General features: G+C 53.3%; 1 protein-coding gene and 1 non-coding gene across 3 annotated transcripts in view; one reads left to right on the top strand and one right to left on the bottom strand.

The window, feature by feature from the left end:
* ACOT11 (acyl-CoA thioesterase 11) overlaps positions 1-18034 on the bottom strand; it is a 52593-nt gene that overhangs the window by 16932 nt on the left and 17627 nt on the right. For both annotated transcript variants that reach the window (XM_044238307.1, XM_044238306.1), the window contains exons 2-6: positions 8549-8756; positions 7645-7714; positions 2908-2968; positions 1710-1808; positions 1126-1261 (exon numbers count right to left, since the gene is read on the bottom strand). In XM_044238307.1, the coding sequence (XP_044094242.1) occupies positions 1126-1261; positions 1710-1808; positions 2908-2968; positions 7645-7714; positions 8549-8687 (505 nt within the window). In that variant the 5' untranslated portion in view covers positions 8688-8756. The remainder of the gene's footprint in view (positions 1-1125; positions 1262-1709; positions 1809-2907; positions 2969-7644; positions 7715-8548; positions 8757-18034) is intronic.
* TRNAK-CUU lies at positions 2051-2123 on the top strand. The gene has a single exon. It is a non-coding gene; the product is annotated as a tRNA-Lys (tRNA).

The following is an 18034-nucleotide window of genomic DNA, read 5'->3' as shown; positions in this document are numbered from 1 at the left end:
AGGTCAAGCTGAATGGCCAGCCCAGGGCCTGGATGTCGCACTAAGGCATCTGGACTAATCCTGGGGTAGAGGGGCTGTCGGGACAAGAGGGGTTTGGGAGGGCTGCAGTGGATGGATGGCTCTAGGGGGGTCTCAAAGACAGTAGGAAGAGCCAGGCCTCCCCAGCCACAGCCCCCAGATCCCACATACATAGACATATGGAACTGGGAGCCCCTCTTGCTGCTTTATGGGGCCAACTGCTCACACCTGCTCTCTCCCACTCTGGGCTGCTGAACTACACTTGAATTGTCCTACAGTTGCCTTGTCTATGGTTCAAGGAAGACTCCACATCCTACTGCTCTGGAGATCAGTGAGTGAATTCAAGGTTACCCCTCTGGGCCTTTGCCCAGCCTGTGCTCTCCATCAGGAAAACCTTTCCTTGTCTCTCCATCTGTCAAAATCCTACCACTCCACAGGAGATCTTTGTATGCTCGTACAGGACAATCTCCAAGATGTACTCTTAAGGGGAAAGAAGTAAGACACTGAACCGTATGTACTGTCTGTTCCCTTTTGGGTAAAAAGAGAGGGCTAAATAATACATAGTATGCTTAAGTATGCAGGGAATCTTCTGGAAAGGTGCCCCAAAATGAGTAACTGGAGGGGACCCAGGTTCTGGATAGGAGAGAGTCTCGCTTTTTATTCTATACATCTATATTATTTATGTATGTGTGTGTATATATATCTATATGTATATATATGTGTGCGCATATGTTTATATCCATATATAAAGCATATAGACAGATAGATGGATGGATAGATAGACAGATATGCTTTTTAAAAAATCCTATAGTCTTCAGCCATGCTCAGTAGTACCTTCCCAAACACCCCTAAACCTAAAGATCCAAATACAGTCCGTGGATAACAAAGGGTTCCTCACATCCTAATTCTATCCTCACTGCTCCTGGGAACTGAACAAGATGCCCAAACACACCCTTCCCTGAAGGAGACCTTGAGACAAAAGGGCCATCAGGCCAGTGAGTAGACGTCCCAAGGAGCCTCTCTTCTTCCCTTTGCCCAGTGGGGGCTGAAGACAGAGGAGGGCATGCAGGATGCCAGCTGCACTCCGCTCCCCCCCTGCCTGCTCACCGTCCTGAATGACGCAGTTGGCCAGAAGGTCCTTCATGGTGTCCGCGTACAGCAGCCGCATGCGCCGGCGCTCGGCAGCCACACTGTGCTCTGTTTTCTCCTCCTCTGTGCGTGGCGTAGTCTGCTTCAGCTTCACCTGTGGGCAGGGGACAGCAGGGGCAATGCTCAGGACAGGTCTCCTGAAGCAGCAGGAAGGGCTGTGCCCCATCGCACACCTGGGGCTGCTGCTAGATTGTTACAAGTCATTGTCCCCTCTCTGTCCCTGTCCTCCTGTCTTCACACTGGCTGATCTGTCACTTTCATCCTGCAAATGTTCCCAGTCCGCAAAGGTACAGAGGATGCAGGGGGTGGGAGGTCCTATAGCACACGTAAGGGAATGGTGAGATCTGAAGACTCCCATGTGAGACGCACAGGGAGAGGTGGGGAAGAGGGGCGAGGGAAGATGCCTGGGGTCTGGCCACAGCTGTGGGGAGCTTCCTCTCTGAACTCCCTGAAGTGCCCCCTCCTCCATGCCTCTGCCAACCCCCAGCCTCACAGCCCCAGTCCCGGCCTGCCATGACAAGCACCCAGGTGTAGCGCCCTACCTTGGAGAGCTCCCGGTGGGCCACAAAGGTGGCCAAGGCCTTGCACACGGTCCATTGCTTCTCAGAGCACAGGTCCTCAGAGGCCACCTGGATGCCCACCTGGAAGGGAAGAAAAGGCGGGAGGAGTGAGGAGGGGGGAAATGGAGCTCCCACCCTGAGGCTCCACAACTCGATGGCCCAGGCCCGGCCTTGTATTTCTGTATCACCTACTGAGTCTTGGGAGCCAGAAACCTGAGATAGGTTCTGATTCTACCCCTGGATCCCTGGAAAGCCTTGGGCAAGTCACTTCTGTCCTCTGGTCCTTGGTTTCCTCATCTATAAAATGGGAGTGAGCACAAGGTGCCTGGCTGGCTCAGTTGGTAGAGCGTGAGACTCTTAATCTCAGGGTTGTGAGTTCAAGCCCCACGTTGGGCATGGAGCCTAGTTAAAATATGAATGAATGAGTGAATGAATGAATGAATGAATGACAGAAATGGGAGTGAGCATACCTAGGAGAGAATGAAAATGAGACTGTATCTAGGAAAGCACTTAAAGTGGTAAAATCTTGGCTACAGTGAAAAGACAGGCATCTGGGGAGTGTCCGGGGGTACCCAGAGGCAGTCAGGACTCCATCCTCAGTGACCCCTCAGTAACCAGTGGCCTGGCTAAGGGAAGCTGCCCAGACCTGCTGTCCACAGGTGGGAAAGACAGTCTCTCTCCAAGAGCTCAGAGCTCACTTAAGAACCCCACAGCATAGGAATCATGCTCCCATTTCACAGATGGGAAGACAGAGGCTGCAAGAGGTAAGCTAATGCAATGAAGTCCAGGGCTTTCCCTGCTGCAGCCCTGCTGCCTCCAGGGTCAGGCCTGATGGCTGTCTTTCCCACTTTCCCATGACTACCTGGCTGCTGAACAGGGTCTGAGGGGAGGTGTAAAGACCTAGGAGGCTGAAAGGCAAGTCTCAGGTTGGAATTTATGTGACCTGGTGACCTGAGGCAAGTCTCTTCCCCTCCGTGGGCCTCAGATTTCCCTTCTGTGTTATTGGGTATCAGACAGGAAGAGCCTTAGGATCCTCCCAGCTCTGCCAGCTGTTTCAGAAACCTGCTGCCTCCACCAGGGCCCTGTGAGTGTGAGTGTGCCCAGGGGGCTGAGAAGGGAGAGGAGGTAGAAACCCCAGCCACCCACCTACCCACCGCCAGGCAGCAACCACCCCACACACCTCCATGCTGGAGTTGAAGGCCCGGTTCACCTTGGCCTTGATATTCACCACTTGTCCGACACTGGGGAGAGAAAAGCAGGAGGTGGGCCTTCCAGAGGGGAGAGAGGAAAGGAAGAGGACTCCCGGATACTTGCAGGGCCTCTGCTGAGGGGACCCAGCGAGGCAATGTCATGGCTTACAGACCATGGTCACATCGGCAATGTCACTGAGTCCTCAAAGCAAGCTGGCAAGTTAGTGTCAGCATCTCACTATACAGGTGGGAAGGCAGAGGCTGAAAGAAGTGGCATGACTTCATTCATCTCCCCTTATCCCATGAATGCTCGAGCTTCTCTTGGCTTGTGGCTCAACAGTCCCCTCCTTGGGGGCCCCTGCCCCACCCCTCTGTCACTCAAGAAGTTTCACTCTCCGACACTCCTTCTAACAGATGGGCCTCTGTCTCCCCTACAATCCTTAAGTTCCACCGGGGCCAGGATCACATCTGTCTTGCTCCCCCTTGACCATTTGAAGCCTAGCACACGGCACAGGGTAGGTCCTCCAAAAATAGTGGCCTACTGAATTAATGCATTCCACATCTATTGAATGCCTACTAAGTCCAAGGGACTATAAACAAGAGAGTGAAAAGGAAAATGGCAACGTTTAAAAGATGCCTACTCTGTGCCCAGCACCGTGCATTGCCTCATTAGAGCCTCCAAATAAACTTGACAGGTAGATTTAGGGGCATTGAACATCAGAGAGGGCAAGCTATCTGCCCAAGATCACCCAGCTAAAATGTAGCAGAGCCAGGGTTCTGTGGACTACAGGGGCCCCACTCTTTCCAGCTGCAGGGTTTTGTGGGCTACAGGGCCAGGGTTCTGTGGACTACAGGGGCCCCACTCTTTCCAGCTGCAGCCTGTCCCTCTGGAATAATTCCCATGTCCAGATAAACAGTCAGAATCCCTACAGGAGCCACCTCACCCACTCTGTGTCTAACTGGAGGCAGCTGAGGGTGCCCCTCTGAAAGACAAGGAGGAAGAGCCAGACAGGGACTGGGATGAGGAGGAGGAAGTCCTTTCATCCTTGAGCAAGTCCTTTCATCTCTTTGTGCCTTGGCTCACAAACCTAGAGAGGACTGTGCGAATTTCTTCATCGAATGCACAGCCTCCTCCCCAAAGCTAGGCAGGGTCCCTTCCAACAGGCCTGCCTTTCAAGGGGCGGCAGTGGCCACAGTGAGAAGAGTCACAGGTGCCTGGGTTCCAGTCCAGCTCTGGCATGACTGTCACACTACGGAGCTGTGTGACCTCGGATGAGTTGCTTTGTCTCTGAGCCTAGCTCCTTATCTGTCAGGTACCACGATGCACGACTACTGAGGGTCAAGTGAGAGGGGATGTGACAGAGCCAGTGCCAAGCCTCGCCCCACAGTACGAGCTCCATAAATAATAGAAGCTCACGTTTGCCAAGGACTTGTCCATTTCTGTTTATTTTGTCCTCAGTCCTAATAGGCATGGAAGGACTGTCGTTTCTAGGAGATACGTGCTGACACATGGAGGGATGAGGTGTCATGATGTCTGTAACTTACTTTCAAATACTTGAGAAAAGAGAGAGAGAAGTATGTGTATCTATTTTCCATATATAGATAAAGCATATTGAGAAAAAAAAAGTTAATTCTTGAATCTCACTGGTGGTGATCATTGCACTATTCAAGTTTTCTAGAGTCTCGGAAGTTTTCATGATAAGAAATTAAGAAAAAACTTCCGTGATCCTTAAAATAAAATAACAGTCTACTTTCTGTGGTGCTGAAGAGATATCTGTGTCTCTTCTCTTCCTCCCCCTCCTACTCTTCCTCTTCTCCCTCTTCCTCTTCCTCCTCTTCCCCCTCCTCCTGTCCCTCCCATCCCACTCCTCCCACTACCCTCCTTCTCACTAGCTTTCCCCAAAGCCAGGCAGACACCCCTTTGAACTCCCGAGTTTCTCATCCCTCCTGACACTCTTCCATCCCACAGCTCAGGCCAAAACTGGCTCCTTCCCCGGGGTCACTGCCCAGCCTCCTGAGGGGCCCCCTCCAGCCTCTAGCTCCCCAACCCTGCCTCTGGGTGTACCTCACATCCCACAGAGGCAACTCCCACAGTCTGAGCCCTGTGCAAGCCCTTCCCCAGGACCAATTTACTGGTGGGGGACAGAAGAACATATTAAATGACACCGCAGTGATGCTTACAGCAGAACCCAGATGGTGGAGAACTTGAGAGGGCAAAGAACCAGGTCTCCTCTACAAATAAATTCTGAGGGAAAAAGGAGAGAGATGGTGAGGGGGCAGGATGCTGGGGGAGGGGAAGCCCCTATAGATAAAAAAGACTTAAGAGAACACAGCAACCAACTGCAACCTTATCTGAATCTTGACTTGAACAATAAAAATCACTATAAAGCAAAATAAAAACAAAATCAGGAGACGGTGTGGGCTTCTGCATACTGACCGGATATTTGACGTTCGTGAGACATTACTGCTAGTTTTGTTTAGGTGTAGCAATGATGTTGAGGTTATGTTTAAAAGGAGTTCTTATCACTGAGAGATACATTTTGGAAATATCTTTAAAGGGCAAAAACAAAAAGAAACCAAAAAAACCTTCTGCAGGTTTCCTCAGGGGCAGCTAGGCCTTTCCTAGTCACCAGCCTTGCTCCAGACCCATCCCTAGCTGGCCCTCCTTCCCAGGATCTTTTCTGGCTTCCCCTTCCACCCACACCCTCCTTGGCCCAGACTCACCTTCAGTCTCTGAGTCCTGCAGCAGGTCCATCCATCACACATGCCCACTCCCTACCCCCAGTCCTCTCCTCCCTAGCTCCTCAGGGTGACAAAAACTGTGTTGACAGCAGAGACTTAAAACTGGCCCAGACACCGCTCCCCTGGCTTTTAGAGGGGCACTACATATGGTGTTGATGGTATTGAAGCCAGCTCGAACACCTCTTCCAGGAAGGCCCCTTTGACTACCTTCTATGCCATCACACTCACCCCCAGACATATAGGAAATGTGACCTCTTCGTTAAGGACAAGAGCTCTGGGGCTCCTGGGTCCTCTGCTATCTGTATGACCTTCAGCAAGTTATTTCACCTCTCTGTACCTCAGTTTCTTCATCTGTAAAATGAGGATACTAATAGCCAGAACCTTGTAGCATTGTTCCGTGGATTAAATGAATAATATATTTAAAAGGTATTACAGGGGTGCCTGGGTGGCTCAGTGGATTAAAGCCTCTGCCTTCAGCTCAGGTCATGATCCCAGGATCCTGGGATCAAGTCCTACATCAGGCTCTTTGCTCAGCAGGGAGTCTGCTTTTCCGTTTCTTTCTGCGTGCCTCTCTGCTTACTTGTGATCTCTGTCTGTCAAATAAATAAATAAAATCTTTTAAAAATGAGGGGGGGGGCACCTGAGTAGCTCAGTGGGTTAAAGCCTCTGCCTTCAGCTCAGGTCATGATCCCAGGTCCTGGGATCGAGTCACGCATCAGCTCTCTGCTCAGCAGGGAGCCTGCTTCCTCCTCTCTCTGCCTCTCTGCCTACTTGTGATCTCTGTCTATTAAATAAATAAATAATTTTTTTTTAAAAAAAGGTATTACAAATAATGCCTCAATACTAGTTCATTCATAGTGACAAAGGAGCTGTACCAATTAAAATGCTAATAACAGTGGAACTGGGAGTGAGATATGTAGAACTCTCCATATGATCTTCTGAGATACAACTTCTTTGCAAATCAAAAATCAAAATAAAAGTGTTACAAAGCTCCCATATGTGAGAGATCATTATTAGCAAGGCATGTACCCCTTTGAATTGAAATTATGTTTCTACATCTGCCTCCCAACAAACAGGACCTCCTGGGGCACAGGGCCTATGCTCTAGTTGACTTTGCATACCCCAAACCCAGCATGGGCCTTGGTCCAGAACAAGTGCAAGTGGTGACAAAGGACCAAATAAATAAAGACAGGGACTGACCAAATTTCCTCCTTAACCACAACATGCTGGGTACCCAGAAAGCTCTGAATCAGCCCTTGGCATCTGCTGTCCTAGGCTCTGACAGTGAGTTTAGGAGCAGGCCTGAAGGCCAGAACACTGCGTGCAGCCCCCTGTGGCCTGTCCTGGGCCAAGGGCTTGGAGTGCTCCATGAGTTCCAGCAAAGCTAAATGGAGGCAAAGCTCAGCACAGGGTGATGAAGAGTTTTGAAAATAGTACAGACATTTTAGAAAGCAACCACAAAACAAAAAACTGTGAGGTAATGAACTCCTTGTTCCTGAGGGTATGTGAGCAGAGGCTGAATGGTCCAAGCTTCTGACTCAGGCTTTGCCGGGGGACCTTGCCTAGAAACCTTTCTACAATCCAGTGACCAATGGCCCACAGACAATGTCCAAGTTCCAAAGGACATGCACCAATTAAGTCTAATCCCTTCCATTTGGCAGATAAGAAAACTGAGGCCCAGAGAAAGAGACTGACTTTCCCAGAGTCACACAGCACCCCACAATACTGCCTCAGCAACGTCCAACTGCAAACCTGGCTGCAGGAATCCACCCCATGGCACCCAGCAGCAGGCCAGCTCCAGTCCATGGGTCTCCCAGAGCCCCCGCAGACAGGTCTGTACCTGCTCCGCAGAGGCCCTCGGTCAGTCGAGTTGGGTTCCAGGGTTCCAGGCAGCTCCGAGGCCGACCAGGTGGGGAGATGGGGGAGGGACCCTAGCTTCATGGTGGGCAGACCAAGGGGACCAAGAAGCAGATGGGGCCACTTACCTAATGGTGTGCTCAAAATAGATATCGTCCATGGAAGCGGTGACGCACGGGCAGCCAGCGTGCCTCTCGGCTGGCACCGGAAGAAAACCATACATTAGCAGCGTCCCCATGTCACCAGGCCTCTGAGCAAATTTCAGGTGGCCCAAGCTGAGGCTGTGCCTCCTGGTCCACACCCCTACCTTCCTCTACTTTCTCCACCTCACTCACTACCCCCAACCCTGTTTGTTGATCATCTGTCTGGCATCTCTCCCTGCTGTGAGACTGAAACTTGAGGGCCAGGAGTTCTGTACCTCTCATTCACTACTGGGCCCCGGTCCGGGAATGGTGCCTGGCCCGCAGGTGGCCCATGGGAGACCCCCAGTGAGCAGCTGTTCAATGACTGAGTCATCAGCCTGGGCTATTCTACTTCCCAGCTCTCCCAGAAGCCACCCCTCTGCCGTGGACATCAGCCGCGTTGCCTTGCCTGAGTCATCCTCACCCTCGGGACTATGCTCGTGGCCACGTTAGTCCCCCCAGAATCCCTCCCCTGCCCCAGGGTGGGGTCAGGGCCCAACTCTGCCTTGCCCAGACCCCATCAAGCCGTGCTACAGGGCAGGGAGCTCATGGCACCCTCAGGCCAGTCTGAAGCAGCCCCACTGGAGGTGGCCCTCTGTTGGAGCAGAGACCCAAGGGTGCAGGCCAGCCCTCAGAGCTGCATGCACAGTGGGGGGAGTGGGTGGGCCAGGGCTGAGCATTGAGAACTGGGAAGGGGCATTGCAGGCAGGTGGAACAGCATGAGCAAAGAGCAGGATGAGGAACGAAGGCAGTGCTCGGAGGGGACGGTGACCATCTCTGATCATGGGGACCTCTCGTCCAGGTGGCGGGGCTGCCCTTGGGAGGACACCTGTGCCCGGCAGAGCCTCACCGGACAGGCAGGCGGTGGTGTCGATCCATTTGAGCAGTTGCCCGACACTCAGCTCGCCACGCTGGTTGGTGTGGCAAGGCAGCACCAGCTGGCTCATCTGCACCTCCGTGGGGTTCCTGTACCCCCCGCCGTCCCCCATGGCCCCGGCGGTCTCCGCGCGAGAGGAGGACTTCCGGGATGTGCGGTTCGAGAATACAGAGGCGATGCCCTGGGAAACAGTGGGGACAGAAAGGTCAGCTTGCTGCAGGCTCTCCCAGGCCCACTGTCCCAAGACCTGAGTGCCACAGGGGGAGCAGAGACACCCCAGGGGCCACCTCCCACCAGCCCCCAACTCCAGCAGTGGCCACCCCCCTCCAGCCTAGGCTCTCAGAGCCCAGGGTGCTCACTGGATGCCATTTCTGCCCAGTTTCCCTCTGGCCACCAACTCGTGTTAGCAGAACCCTGGCTAAACCTGAGGGAGGAGGAAGGAAGTTCAGTCCTCCCTTCTGCTGGAGGGCCAGTTGGCTAAAGTTCTTCCTCAGATTGATCTTCATTCTTGAAAGGTCCCCCCTCTCCACGCAGGGAGGCCTCTGTTCCCAATGAAGTGTTCCCAGAAGCAGCTCCTACATCTCCCCCAGCGCGCCCTTCCTCGGGCTCCCTTGTTCTCCAGATGACCTCAGAGGCGGTGCCTTCGCTGGGTGTTCGTCTGTCCTTAGCACTTGGCTTTCCTGACCGGGAGGGCTTCAGGCCACCACCAACCAGCTATCCGATCCAGGCCAAGGCTGCCGCAGCTGCCAGCTGGAGGAGCCGCCGAGGAAGGCCTCAGACTCATGAATTGGAGGTGGAGTTTCTACCCAGGGCCTGGCTTGCCTGTCCCCAGGCAGAAAGGATGGGGCGTACAGGGCAGTGCCTTGGATGGGCTGGGATGACGAAGGGGGCCTCCTAGCTCTCTGGCCTATTCTCCCTAACAGGCTGTGAGTGAGAGCTGAGCACCCCTGCCTGTGTAAGAGAAATGACCCAAGTCCCAGCTCTTGTGGCCGGGGTAACAGTCGCAGCGAACATTTCTATCACATTTACTAGGCATCAAATACTCCGCTAAGCACTTGGCATGTACAAATTCCACTGAAGCCACACGACAAACCCCTGAGGTGGGTTCATTGCTACCCTCAGTCTGCAGGTAGGGCTCCAGGAAGCGGGGACCACAGCTGTGACCCAAGGTCTGGCCACAGAGCCTGAGGTCCTACCACCACACTGCCCTGGCTGCTCCTGGGGCTGAGAAGGCCCAGTGCCATGCCCCAACACTGACCCTGCCACAGCCCCAGAGAGGGGCAAGGACAGCTCTCTGTGCTGGGGTCTGTCCACCTTGGATAATTTCCCCCACAAGGCTCCCACAGCCAATTCAATAAATTCAAAACACACCAAGGTGACTCATTCAAGGTTGTGGACCCCCCAAGCAGCAGAACTGGGATTCGAACCAGGCCTTTCTGACCTGAACAGCTTCTGGGTCCCTGGAGAGGCAGCGCATTCCAGAGAGCCCCCAGGTTTGAGGTACCATGCTCCATGTCAAGGAGAGAGTGAGGGCAGCCCCAGGATCGCTCAGCCTGGGAAGAGGCCTGCAGGGTGCCAGGCTGCCAGGATTGCAGGCTCCTGCCGGCATCTGGCAGGCCACTATGGTGGCCAAGCAGCAGGACCCATCACCATGGTAACCACTGCCAAGGCACTTCCGGCCTGTTGTGCCCTGCAGGCCTGCATAGATGCAGCTGCGCGGTTGCCTTTCTGGGTGTGGGAGATGGCAGAGGGAGGAGGCAGGCAGACTCCAGTCCCCTGTACTCTCCCCAAACCCGTCCCATGACCAGGGGTTCTGGGCAGAACTTTCCAGAAAGAAGCCACAGAGCTAGGGAAATGGGGGATGCAAGATGTAAAGGGTAGGTGGTCAGAAGAAAGGGAGCAGACCAGGTGGGATTTCTGGGCAGTTCCAGGCATGCACACAGGAAGCCCGACACACATTGTCCCTGCTTCACAAATCGATTTTTGCATTACCACCTCATCAGGTCCTCACAAGGAAGGCAGAGCATGAGAACTATTGACCCCATTTTACAGATGTGGAAAGTGAGGATGGAAACAGCAGTAGACCAGCAAGTGGGACACCTGAGTTCCAGTCCTCTCTCTGCTTCTCACCCAGTCAGTCTCCACTCCCACCAGCCTCCTATTCCCTGGTCCATGAAAAGGAGTCACTCCCCTCACATTAGATTCTACAGGCCCGGAGGAGGCAGAATCTTTGCCTTATTTGTTCATTCATTCATTCACCGAGCACTTCCCCTGTGCCCTGGACCAAACATTGAGAGAACAAAGATAAACTGGTCTGTTCCCTCTGAAAAGCCCCTACTCTACTGCTCATGCTTAGAAGGGCCTGGCACACGGTAGGACCTCATCAAAGGTTTGTGGAGGGACGAGCAGAGACAGACTTGAGTTCAAATCCTAGCCCTGGCCCTCCAGTGCTTGGTGATTCTAAGCACGTCCCCGCCCCTCCTGAGCTTCATCGGTCGCTCACTGGGCAGGCAGGGGCAGGGGAAGACTGCCAATTCCTAAGGCAGCCCCAGTCCTGCTTCCAGGACCGGACTCCACCCCTGCAGGGCTCTTGCAGGCCCAGCTGACATTTCTGTTGAGAAAGCTGGGAGGTCCCGTCACTCTGTCAGACAGGCAAGCTCGTGCTTCTAGGAGCAGGGCTGAGCTCTCAGGCAAACTGAGGGACAAGACCCATGGTGGCCATCCCCTGCTCTTGTCCAGGAGAAGGGCACAGAGCCCCGGGGCTGGAGCATGAGTGGAAGAGACAGAGCAGCGCCACTGCCCCCAGGCATGGCCTCTCAGACTTGAACTCCTTCCTTGGCTCAAGGCAGTCTTGCCCACGTCATGGCAGGCCAGGCTGGCCCGCCTCCTACCCCAAGGTGGGCAGGAAGCCAGCCTGGGAGGCAGGGGCGTGCGCAGCCCAGACAAGGTTCGGCCAATGGGGCCCCAGAGCCAGGCCACCCCTCCCAGGGCCAGTCACGGGGAGAGCAGAGGCCCCAGATGGAGTCAGGGCCTGGAGCAGCCAGGCCAGGCTGAGCCAAGACAGCTGACAGGGAGGGCAGAGCCCGCTGTGAAGGTGGGAAGGGCATCTGGGGGTCAGAGACGTGCCCTCTCGGATGGCAGATGTGCCTACACTGGCCCCAGACCACAGCAGACCTGGCCAGATTTGGTCATCCCAGACTGGCTGCACCATGCCATGGGCTCTGTGTCCTTCTTCCTGGGCCACAGCCATGTCACAGACCTGCTGGGCCAGGTCAGGAGGGGCCATTTCACCTAGTCCCCTCAGAGCTAAGGAAACTGACGCACACAGAGAGAGAGGCTGGCCCTGGGTCACACCAGGGAACCAGGATGAGCCCTTCTGTTACAGCAACCCCACACCAACAGACTTAACCTTGACTTCCTCTCTCTTCCAAGTTCCAAGTCCCAGGGTCCCACCCCCCTAAACTCTCAGGCGCCCCCTTTACCGTGACAACTCGGGCCCCCACTAGGCACTGCTAGCTCACTAGACTGTTCCTGTCCACAGGCCTCCGTTCTCTCCACCTTCTTCTAGCTTCCAGCACCAGGCACACCTTTCCCAACAGCAAATCCACCAAAACAACAACCGTAACTTTCCGTACCCTGCCTTGCAGGGACACTAGGCCCAGTCTTTGTAACTCCCTCCACTGTGGGACTTCATTCTGTCCCTTAGGACCGTACAGACCTTTCTGAAGAGCAAGCCTGACCAGATACCTCCCCTGCTCAAGACTCCTCAATGGCTCCCTACTACTCAGAATCGAGGCCCCACTCTATGGCTCCTGCAGCTGCTCTCATAAGCTCCAGGCCGCACACCCGTCCTCAGAGCACCACTCTCACCCAGCTCCATCCACCCACCATGGGGGTGCTGCTTCTGCCTAGGATCCCTTTATCTGCCCTATGTGCTAGGTGAGCCCTTCCTCTACCCACTTCAAGCTCCCACCACCGCTTCCCCAGAGAGAGTTAGGACCTCCCTGGCCCCACACCCTCTGCTGCCTCTATCACAGCCCTAACCAAGCCGTGTGGTCACTGTTTTGTGAGCCACCTCCCCCATCAGACAGGCATTCACACCGGACAGGGACAGACTCAGGCCTGCCAGGGAGCCGGTGCCAAATAAACACCTATGGAGAAGGAAAAGGAAGGAAAACATGAGAGATGGCTTGGCCCTAGAGCTGAAGCTCGAAGACGAGGCAGAAAGGACATAAGAACAGCAGAAAGGGGGAGTGAAATGACAGCGGCTTGGGGGACGTGACCCATGGGGCCAAAGGAAGCAGGTGGGAGGGCACTAGGTGGAGTCAGGTGGGGAGGAGCCAAGGAGTCTCCAGGAACCACAGAAGACTCCTGGAGAAGAGTGTGGCCCACAGTGATGAGCCAGGAAAGGAGACCAGCCAGCGGAGAGAGCTCAGTGCCTTCAAGAACCATCTGGAACAACAGGCCTACAGCAGAGGAGACCCACCTGTCCTGGCAGGAAGGAGCAGCCTCGCGTGACCTCTCAGCCGACCCATCATGACATGAGGCTGTCTATACACAGGCCTCAGGGGTCAGCCTGCCCTGGGTTCGAGTCCAGTTCCACAACTAACTCGTGTGACCTTGGGCAGGCTGCTCAACCTCTGTGGGCCTCAGTTTTCCCATCTGTAAGAATGGGATTATAAGACCTACCTCTAAGTGTCATTGTAGAGATGAAATTAAACAAGAGTGAGTGTTTGAGGCTCTTAGAACACACCCATCCTAGGGTGAACATTGATAGAGCACTTAATGTTAGCAATTTAAAGCTGAGTTTGGGCTTTCTACAGAAATAGAGCCGGGAGAGACTCACACTGAGTGTTTATATGATACTTTCTGACCTGGGTTCACCAGAACTTCAGGGCAACCCAGTGAGGGGACAAGGTTGTGAGCCCCTTTGAGAGGTTCTGTGAGAATTCAAACTAGTGACAGTGGAACAAAAATTCCACCTGGATAGGAGACTGCAAAGCCCCTGTTCCTCCCTCCCCATTTCCTGAGGGGGTGGGGATAAAAAATCAGGCCTAGGGGTGGTGGGCGGTCAGGCATGGAGGAGCACATTTGGGCCACTCTAGGAGCCACTGGCCAGGCCCCATGAAAGACCTGATTGTCTGAGCCAGGCCACTCCGAGCAGTGAAAGGAAGCTGTCCAAACTAGATGGCCTGTCCCCACAAAGGGGGAATCCAGCTTCTCCGAGGAACCAGGGTGTCCTCCTGGCAGTTTCCCCACCAGCAAAGCCGGAGCATGTGTCAACCTCCCAAATTTCCCTTCAAGCCTACTCCCTACCTCCCTCCCAAAAAAGGCTCTGAGGCAGCCTGCACTGCCACAGCACACAGACCCCACAGGCACCCTGAGCCAAAATGCAAACAAAGCCGGGGAACCAAATAAGGGAAGAGAGGATTATGTTAGGAACTCAGTTGCTCAAAAAGTCTGCTGTGGAGAACTGCAAATTTGTCTTGAGGTTCCCAGCAGACGACACAAGGCGGGAAAGGGTAGCAGTGGGTACCAAACTCAGAGATAAAAAGAAAGAGCTCTTCTCCAGGAAGCCAGCCTAAGGGCTGGGAGAAGGGCACCGGTGGGCTGTTCCTGTTCCGTAGGTTTCTGATGATCGTGTTACATCAGATCACACCTGCATTCTATAGGATAAATAATGGTCCCTGGTGCCCTCGGCAAACATCCTCGTTTTACTTCTGGCTACAGGCCATGTTGGCACTTGACATTTGTCAAGATTCTGGGGTGGGGAAGGTAGAAAATTAAGCCAGTATTTTGTAGGAAGCACCTCCTATGTGCCATTCACTCGGGTTGACCTTTATGGAACACCTGCTATATGTATGGAGTTCTTTGCTAGGACATTTCCTACGGATTATCTCCGTAACTTTTACATCTGCCCTGTGAAGCATTGTTATTCTACCCATTTTACTGCTGAGCCTACTCAGATACCTTGGGGCTGGGGAAGATGCAGGAAACAAATGACTCCAAGTCACACAGCCAGTCAGTGACCAACGAGAACAGAGGCCACGGCCTTGAGTCTCTGTCCAGGGCTCACAGTCTGGCGTGGGCTGACCAGGCACTTCTGACAGCCAGCTCTTACGCTCTCCCAGCATGAAAGAGGGGGAAGGGAAGGCCTTTGGCCTTCTAGTCCTGCCCTATGAGGAAGGGAGAAGGGATACAGGGCATAATAGAAACTCTGAGGTAAGGACAAGCTTTCCTCCGGGTAGCCCCATCCGTCCTTCAGAAGCAGAGTCTCACAAGACATTTTCAGTTTAGTTGTCTTATGTAAACATAAATGGAACTTTTACCAGCTCGTCCTTCCCAGAAGACCTTGGAAAAAGTTATTTTACCTCTCCATGACTCAGTTTCCTCATCTGTCTAAGAGATACATAAAAGAACCCGAGCTCACAGTAAGGATTCTAAAAGACAGCAAACCCACTAGAATGCCTAAAGCAAAATCATGGACAATACAAGTGTCAGCAAGGGTCTGGAGAACATGGTATGCGGCTGGGGGCGGGGATAGAAGATGTTGGAGCCACTATGGAAAAACAGTTTGGAAGGTCCTCAGAAAGCTGAGCATGGAAACGCGGTAGGACTTTGCAACTCCATTCCTAGGTAGAGACCCAAAGGAACGGAAAACAAGGACTCCACAAATTAAGCCGCACCCATGTTCATGACAGCACTACTCACCATAGCCAAAAGGTGGAAACGGTCCAAACATCCATTGGTGAATAAATGGATAAGCCCACTGTGGTCTTACATACAATGGAATGTTAGTCAGACATGAGAAGGAACAAAGCAGCCATACGTAAAACATGGCTGAATTTCAGAAACATGATCCTGAGTGAAACAAGCCCAACACAAAAAGTCACCGATTGCATGGTTCCGTTTATGTGAAGTCTCCAGTACAGACAAAGCAGACTGGTGCTTGCCAGGGGCTGAGGACGGGAGGACAGGGGAGAGACTTCTTAAAGGGTAGGGGGCTTTACTTTGTAGTGATGGAAATATTTTGAATCTTGACAGAGGCGGTGGTGGCCCAACACTGTGAATGTCCCCAGTTCCACTGCTCTGTGTACTTGAAAATGGTGAATTATACATTATGTGTATTTCACCTTGATGAATTGCTTTTTTTTTAATTCTTAAGAGAAACCATTTTGGATGAATATCAGATAGGTCTGCTAGTTTAACATAAATTAAATGTAAAACGCCAAATACTTTTTTTTTAAAAAAAAAAAAAGATACTGGAAGCAAGCATGTTTGGCACAGTAAAAATGATAGGTTTCATTCTTAGATGTGTAGGCCTCAGTTTCTTCATCTGTCCAGTGGGATGTTAACTAGATAGTCTTCAAGAATATTTCCAACCCTGAAGGGCATGACTTCCAGGAAGAACTCCTTACCAAGGCTCAGGCAGCCCCACAGAGTGTGCTGCCCCGCCTCCCACCACAGGCCCTTTGCCCATGCTGTTCCCTGTGCCTAAAGCACTCTTCATCTCTGCAAAGCCTACTCACCTCTCAAATCCATTACCTCTGCCCCACTCTCATGTTTCTGGCACCACGTACCTCCCCTCTCTAATGCTGTCCACCAACAATGTTCAATAAACTGTGTGAGTATTTGGGTGGCCTGGATCTGAAGACCCACCAGGAAGGAGCCCTGTCTCTCCACTGCTGGTGTCCGCAGGACCCAGCAAAGTGCCTGGCTTGCTGTGGACCAAATGAATGTTTGTTCAGTGGGTCCCCAATCTCCACTAGTGTCACCCCATGTAGGCTGGGAAGAACACCAGCCACGAGGTCAGGGGAGGTTCTCCATCAGAGGCCCAACTCCCACCCCTGCCCCCTCACCCCATTCTAGAAAAGAGCCTAAACATCACCTGCTACCCTCCACCCCCAAGTGTAAAAATAACTTCGTCTGAAATCTGACACCTACCCACAGCCCTGTCATCTTGAAAACTCCCCCTATCCCACTGAGAAGGCTTCCTGGAGCCAACCAGGGTAAGGAGGGCATTTTCTGAATGCTTTCCCATTCTTACCTCATCTGTCACATGGACAAATATTGGAGGCGTTGTCCCTGGCAATGTACACAGACGACCCGAGCCCAGAATAGTCCCAAGTCCTGTCCACGGCCTCCCAGCTCTGAACTACAGAACACTCCCCTCCATCTACACAACAGACCCTTCTACCACCACGAGAGTGGGAAGGGCTTCGAGATTGATCACAGTTGCCTGCTTGTGTGGATGGGGAAACTGAGGCACAGGTAGATCTCTGTCCAAAGGTCTTTAGAGTCAGGCAGACCTTGGGTAAGTTACTGAGAAGTTGTTTCCTCCTTGGGGGGAACGGGAGAAGACAAATACCTCCACCCCACTTCCATCCAAGAGTAGAGGTGAGGATTAAGGGAAGTCCCCAAACCAAGGCACCCGGCTAACTGTGAAGTGCCTTTGTGAGGGGGCAGTTGGCCGGACAGGGACTTGTCTTTCCTAAACCACCACCAATGCCAGCAGCCTTTCTTCCTCACTTTGGAGAAACAGAAAAGTAGGGTGTGGAGGTGGTACGGGCCAGTGGGTTCTGGAGGCAGGCAGACGGCACGTGAGTCCCGGACCTACCCTCAGATATACAGAGGCCCCGGAACTCGCTTCCTCCCCTTGCCCGCATTACTCAGGTGTTCAAAGGAGCACCCCACCCCACCCTTCCGAACCTGCTCCCCCATCAGATGAGATTAATGAGATGAATGAGTGTGTGGGGAAGCTGAGGACCAAGGACTAGCTCTGTGCAGCCCCTCAGCCCGCACCCCCATTCCCACCCCTCCGTACTGACTGGGCGCTGTCCATGCGGTGTGCCCCAGACCGAAGACCTATGGGAGGGGAGCATGTGTTTTCATCTCGCTGGCCCCAGTTTCCTTGTTTTTAAAGCTACAGGGGTAGGCATGCCAAGGAGATTGAGAACAATCGCCAACCCCCTTCTTTAAGTATTGACTATACGCCAGCTACTGCGCGGAGTACGTCGTGGGTGTTATCGTGTTATCCCTTTTCATCTTTACACAGCTCCAGTCATCAGCTTTGCTATTACCTGCAGCTTATAGACGGGAAAATAGAGGCTGGGAAAGGGTCAAGAACTTGTACAGACACACACACATTCAGGCACGTAGGCACAAAACTGCCCAGCCAGTAATGGCAGAGTTGGGACAGGAACTCAAGTCTGTTTCCCCCAAAGGCTGGGGCTGCTTGGCAGCTTGGCTGTAATGGCTTCTCTTTTCTGCCAGCAGGGTAGTTCCTGCTGCATCACTAGCCATGGGCCCTTCCAGAATCCATATGCATAAGCTCCCCTCCCCTGACTCCCTCTGCAGGAAACAGCAAGGGTATCTGTGCCCTTTCCCGTGATGTCCCCTGGTCAGAGTACTGGTCCCACAGGACCAGCAGCCCGGGAGGGAGGGAGGGGGGTGGCAGCC

The sequence above is a fragment of the Neovison vison genome, chromosome 2 (genome assembly GCF_020171115.1).
Source record: "Neovison vison isolate M4711 chromosome 2, ASM_NN_V1, whole genome shotgun sequence".
NCBI lineage: Eukaryota > Metazoa > Chordata > Mammalia > Carnivora > Mustelidae > Neogale > Neogale vison.
This window is presented reverse-complemented; position numbering and strand designations above follow the sequence as displayed.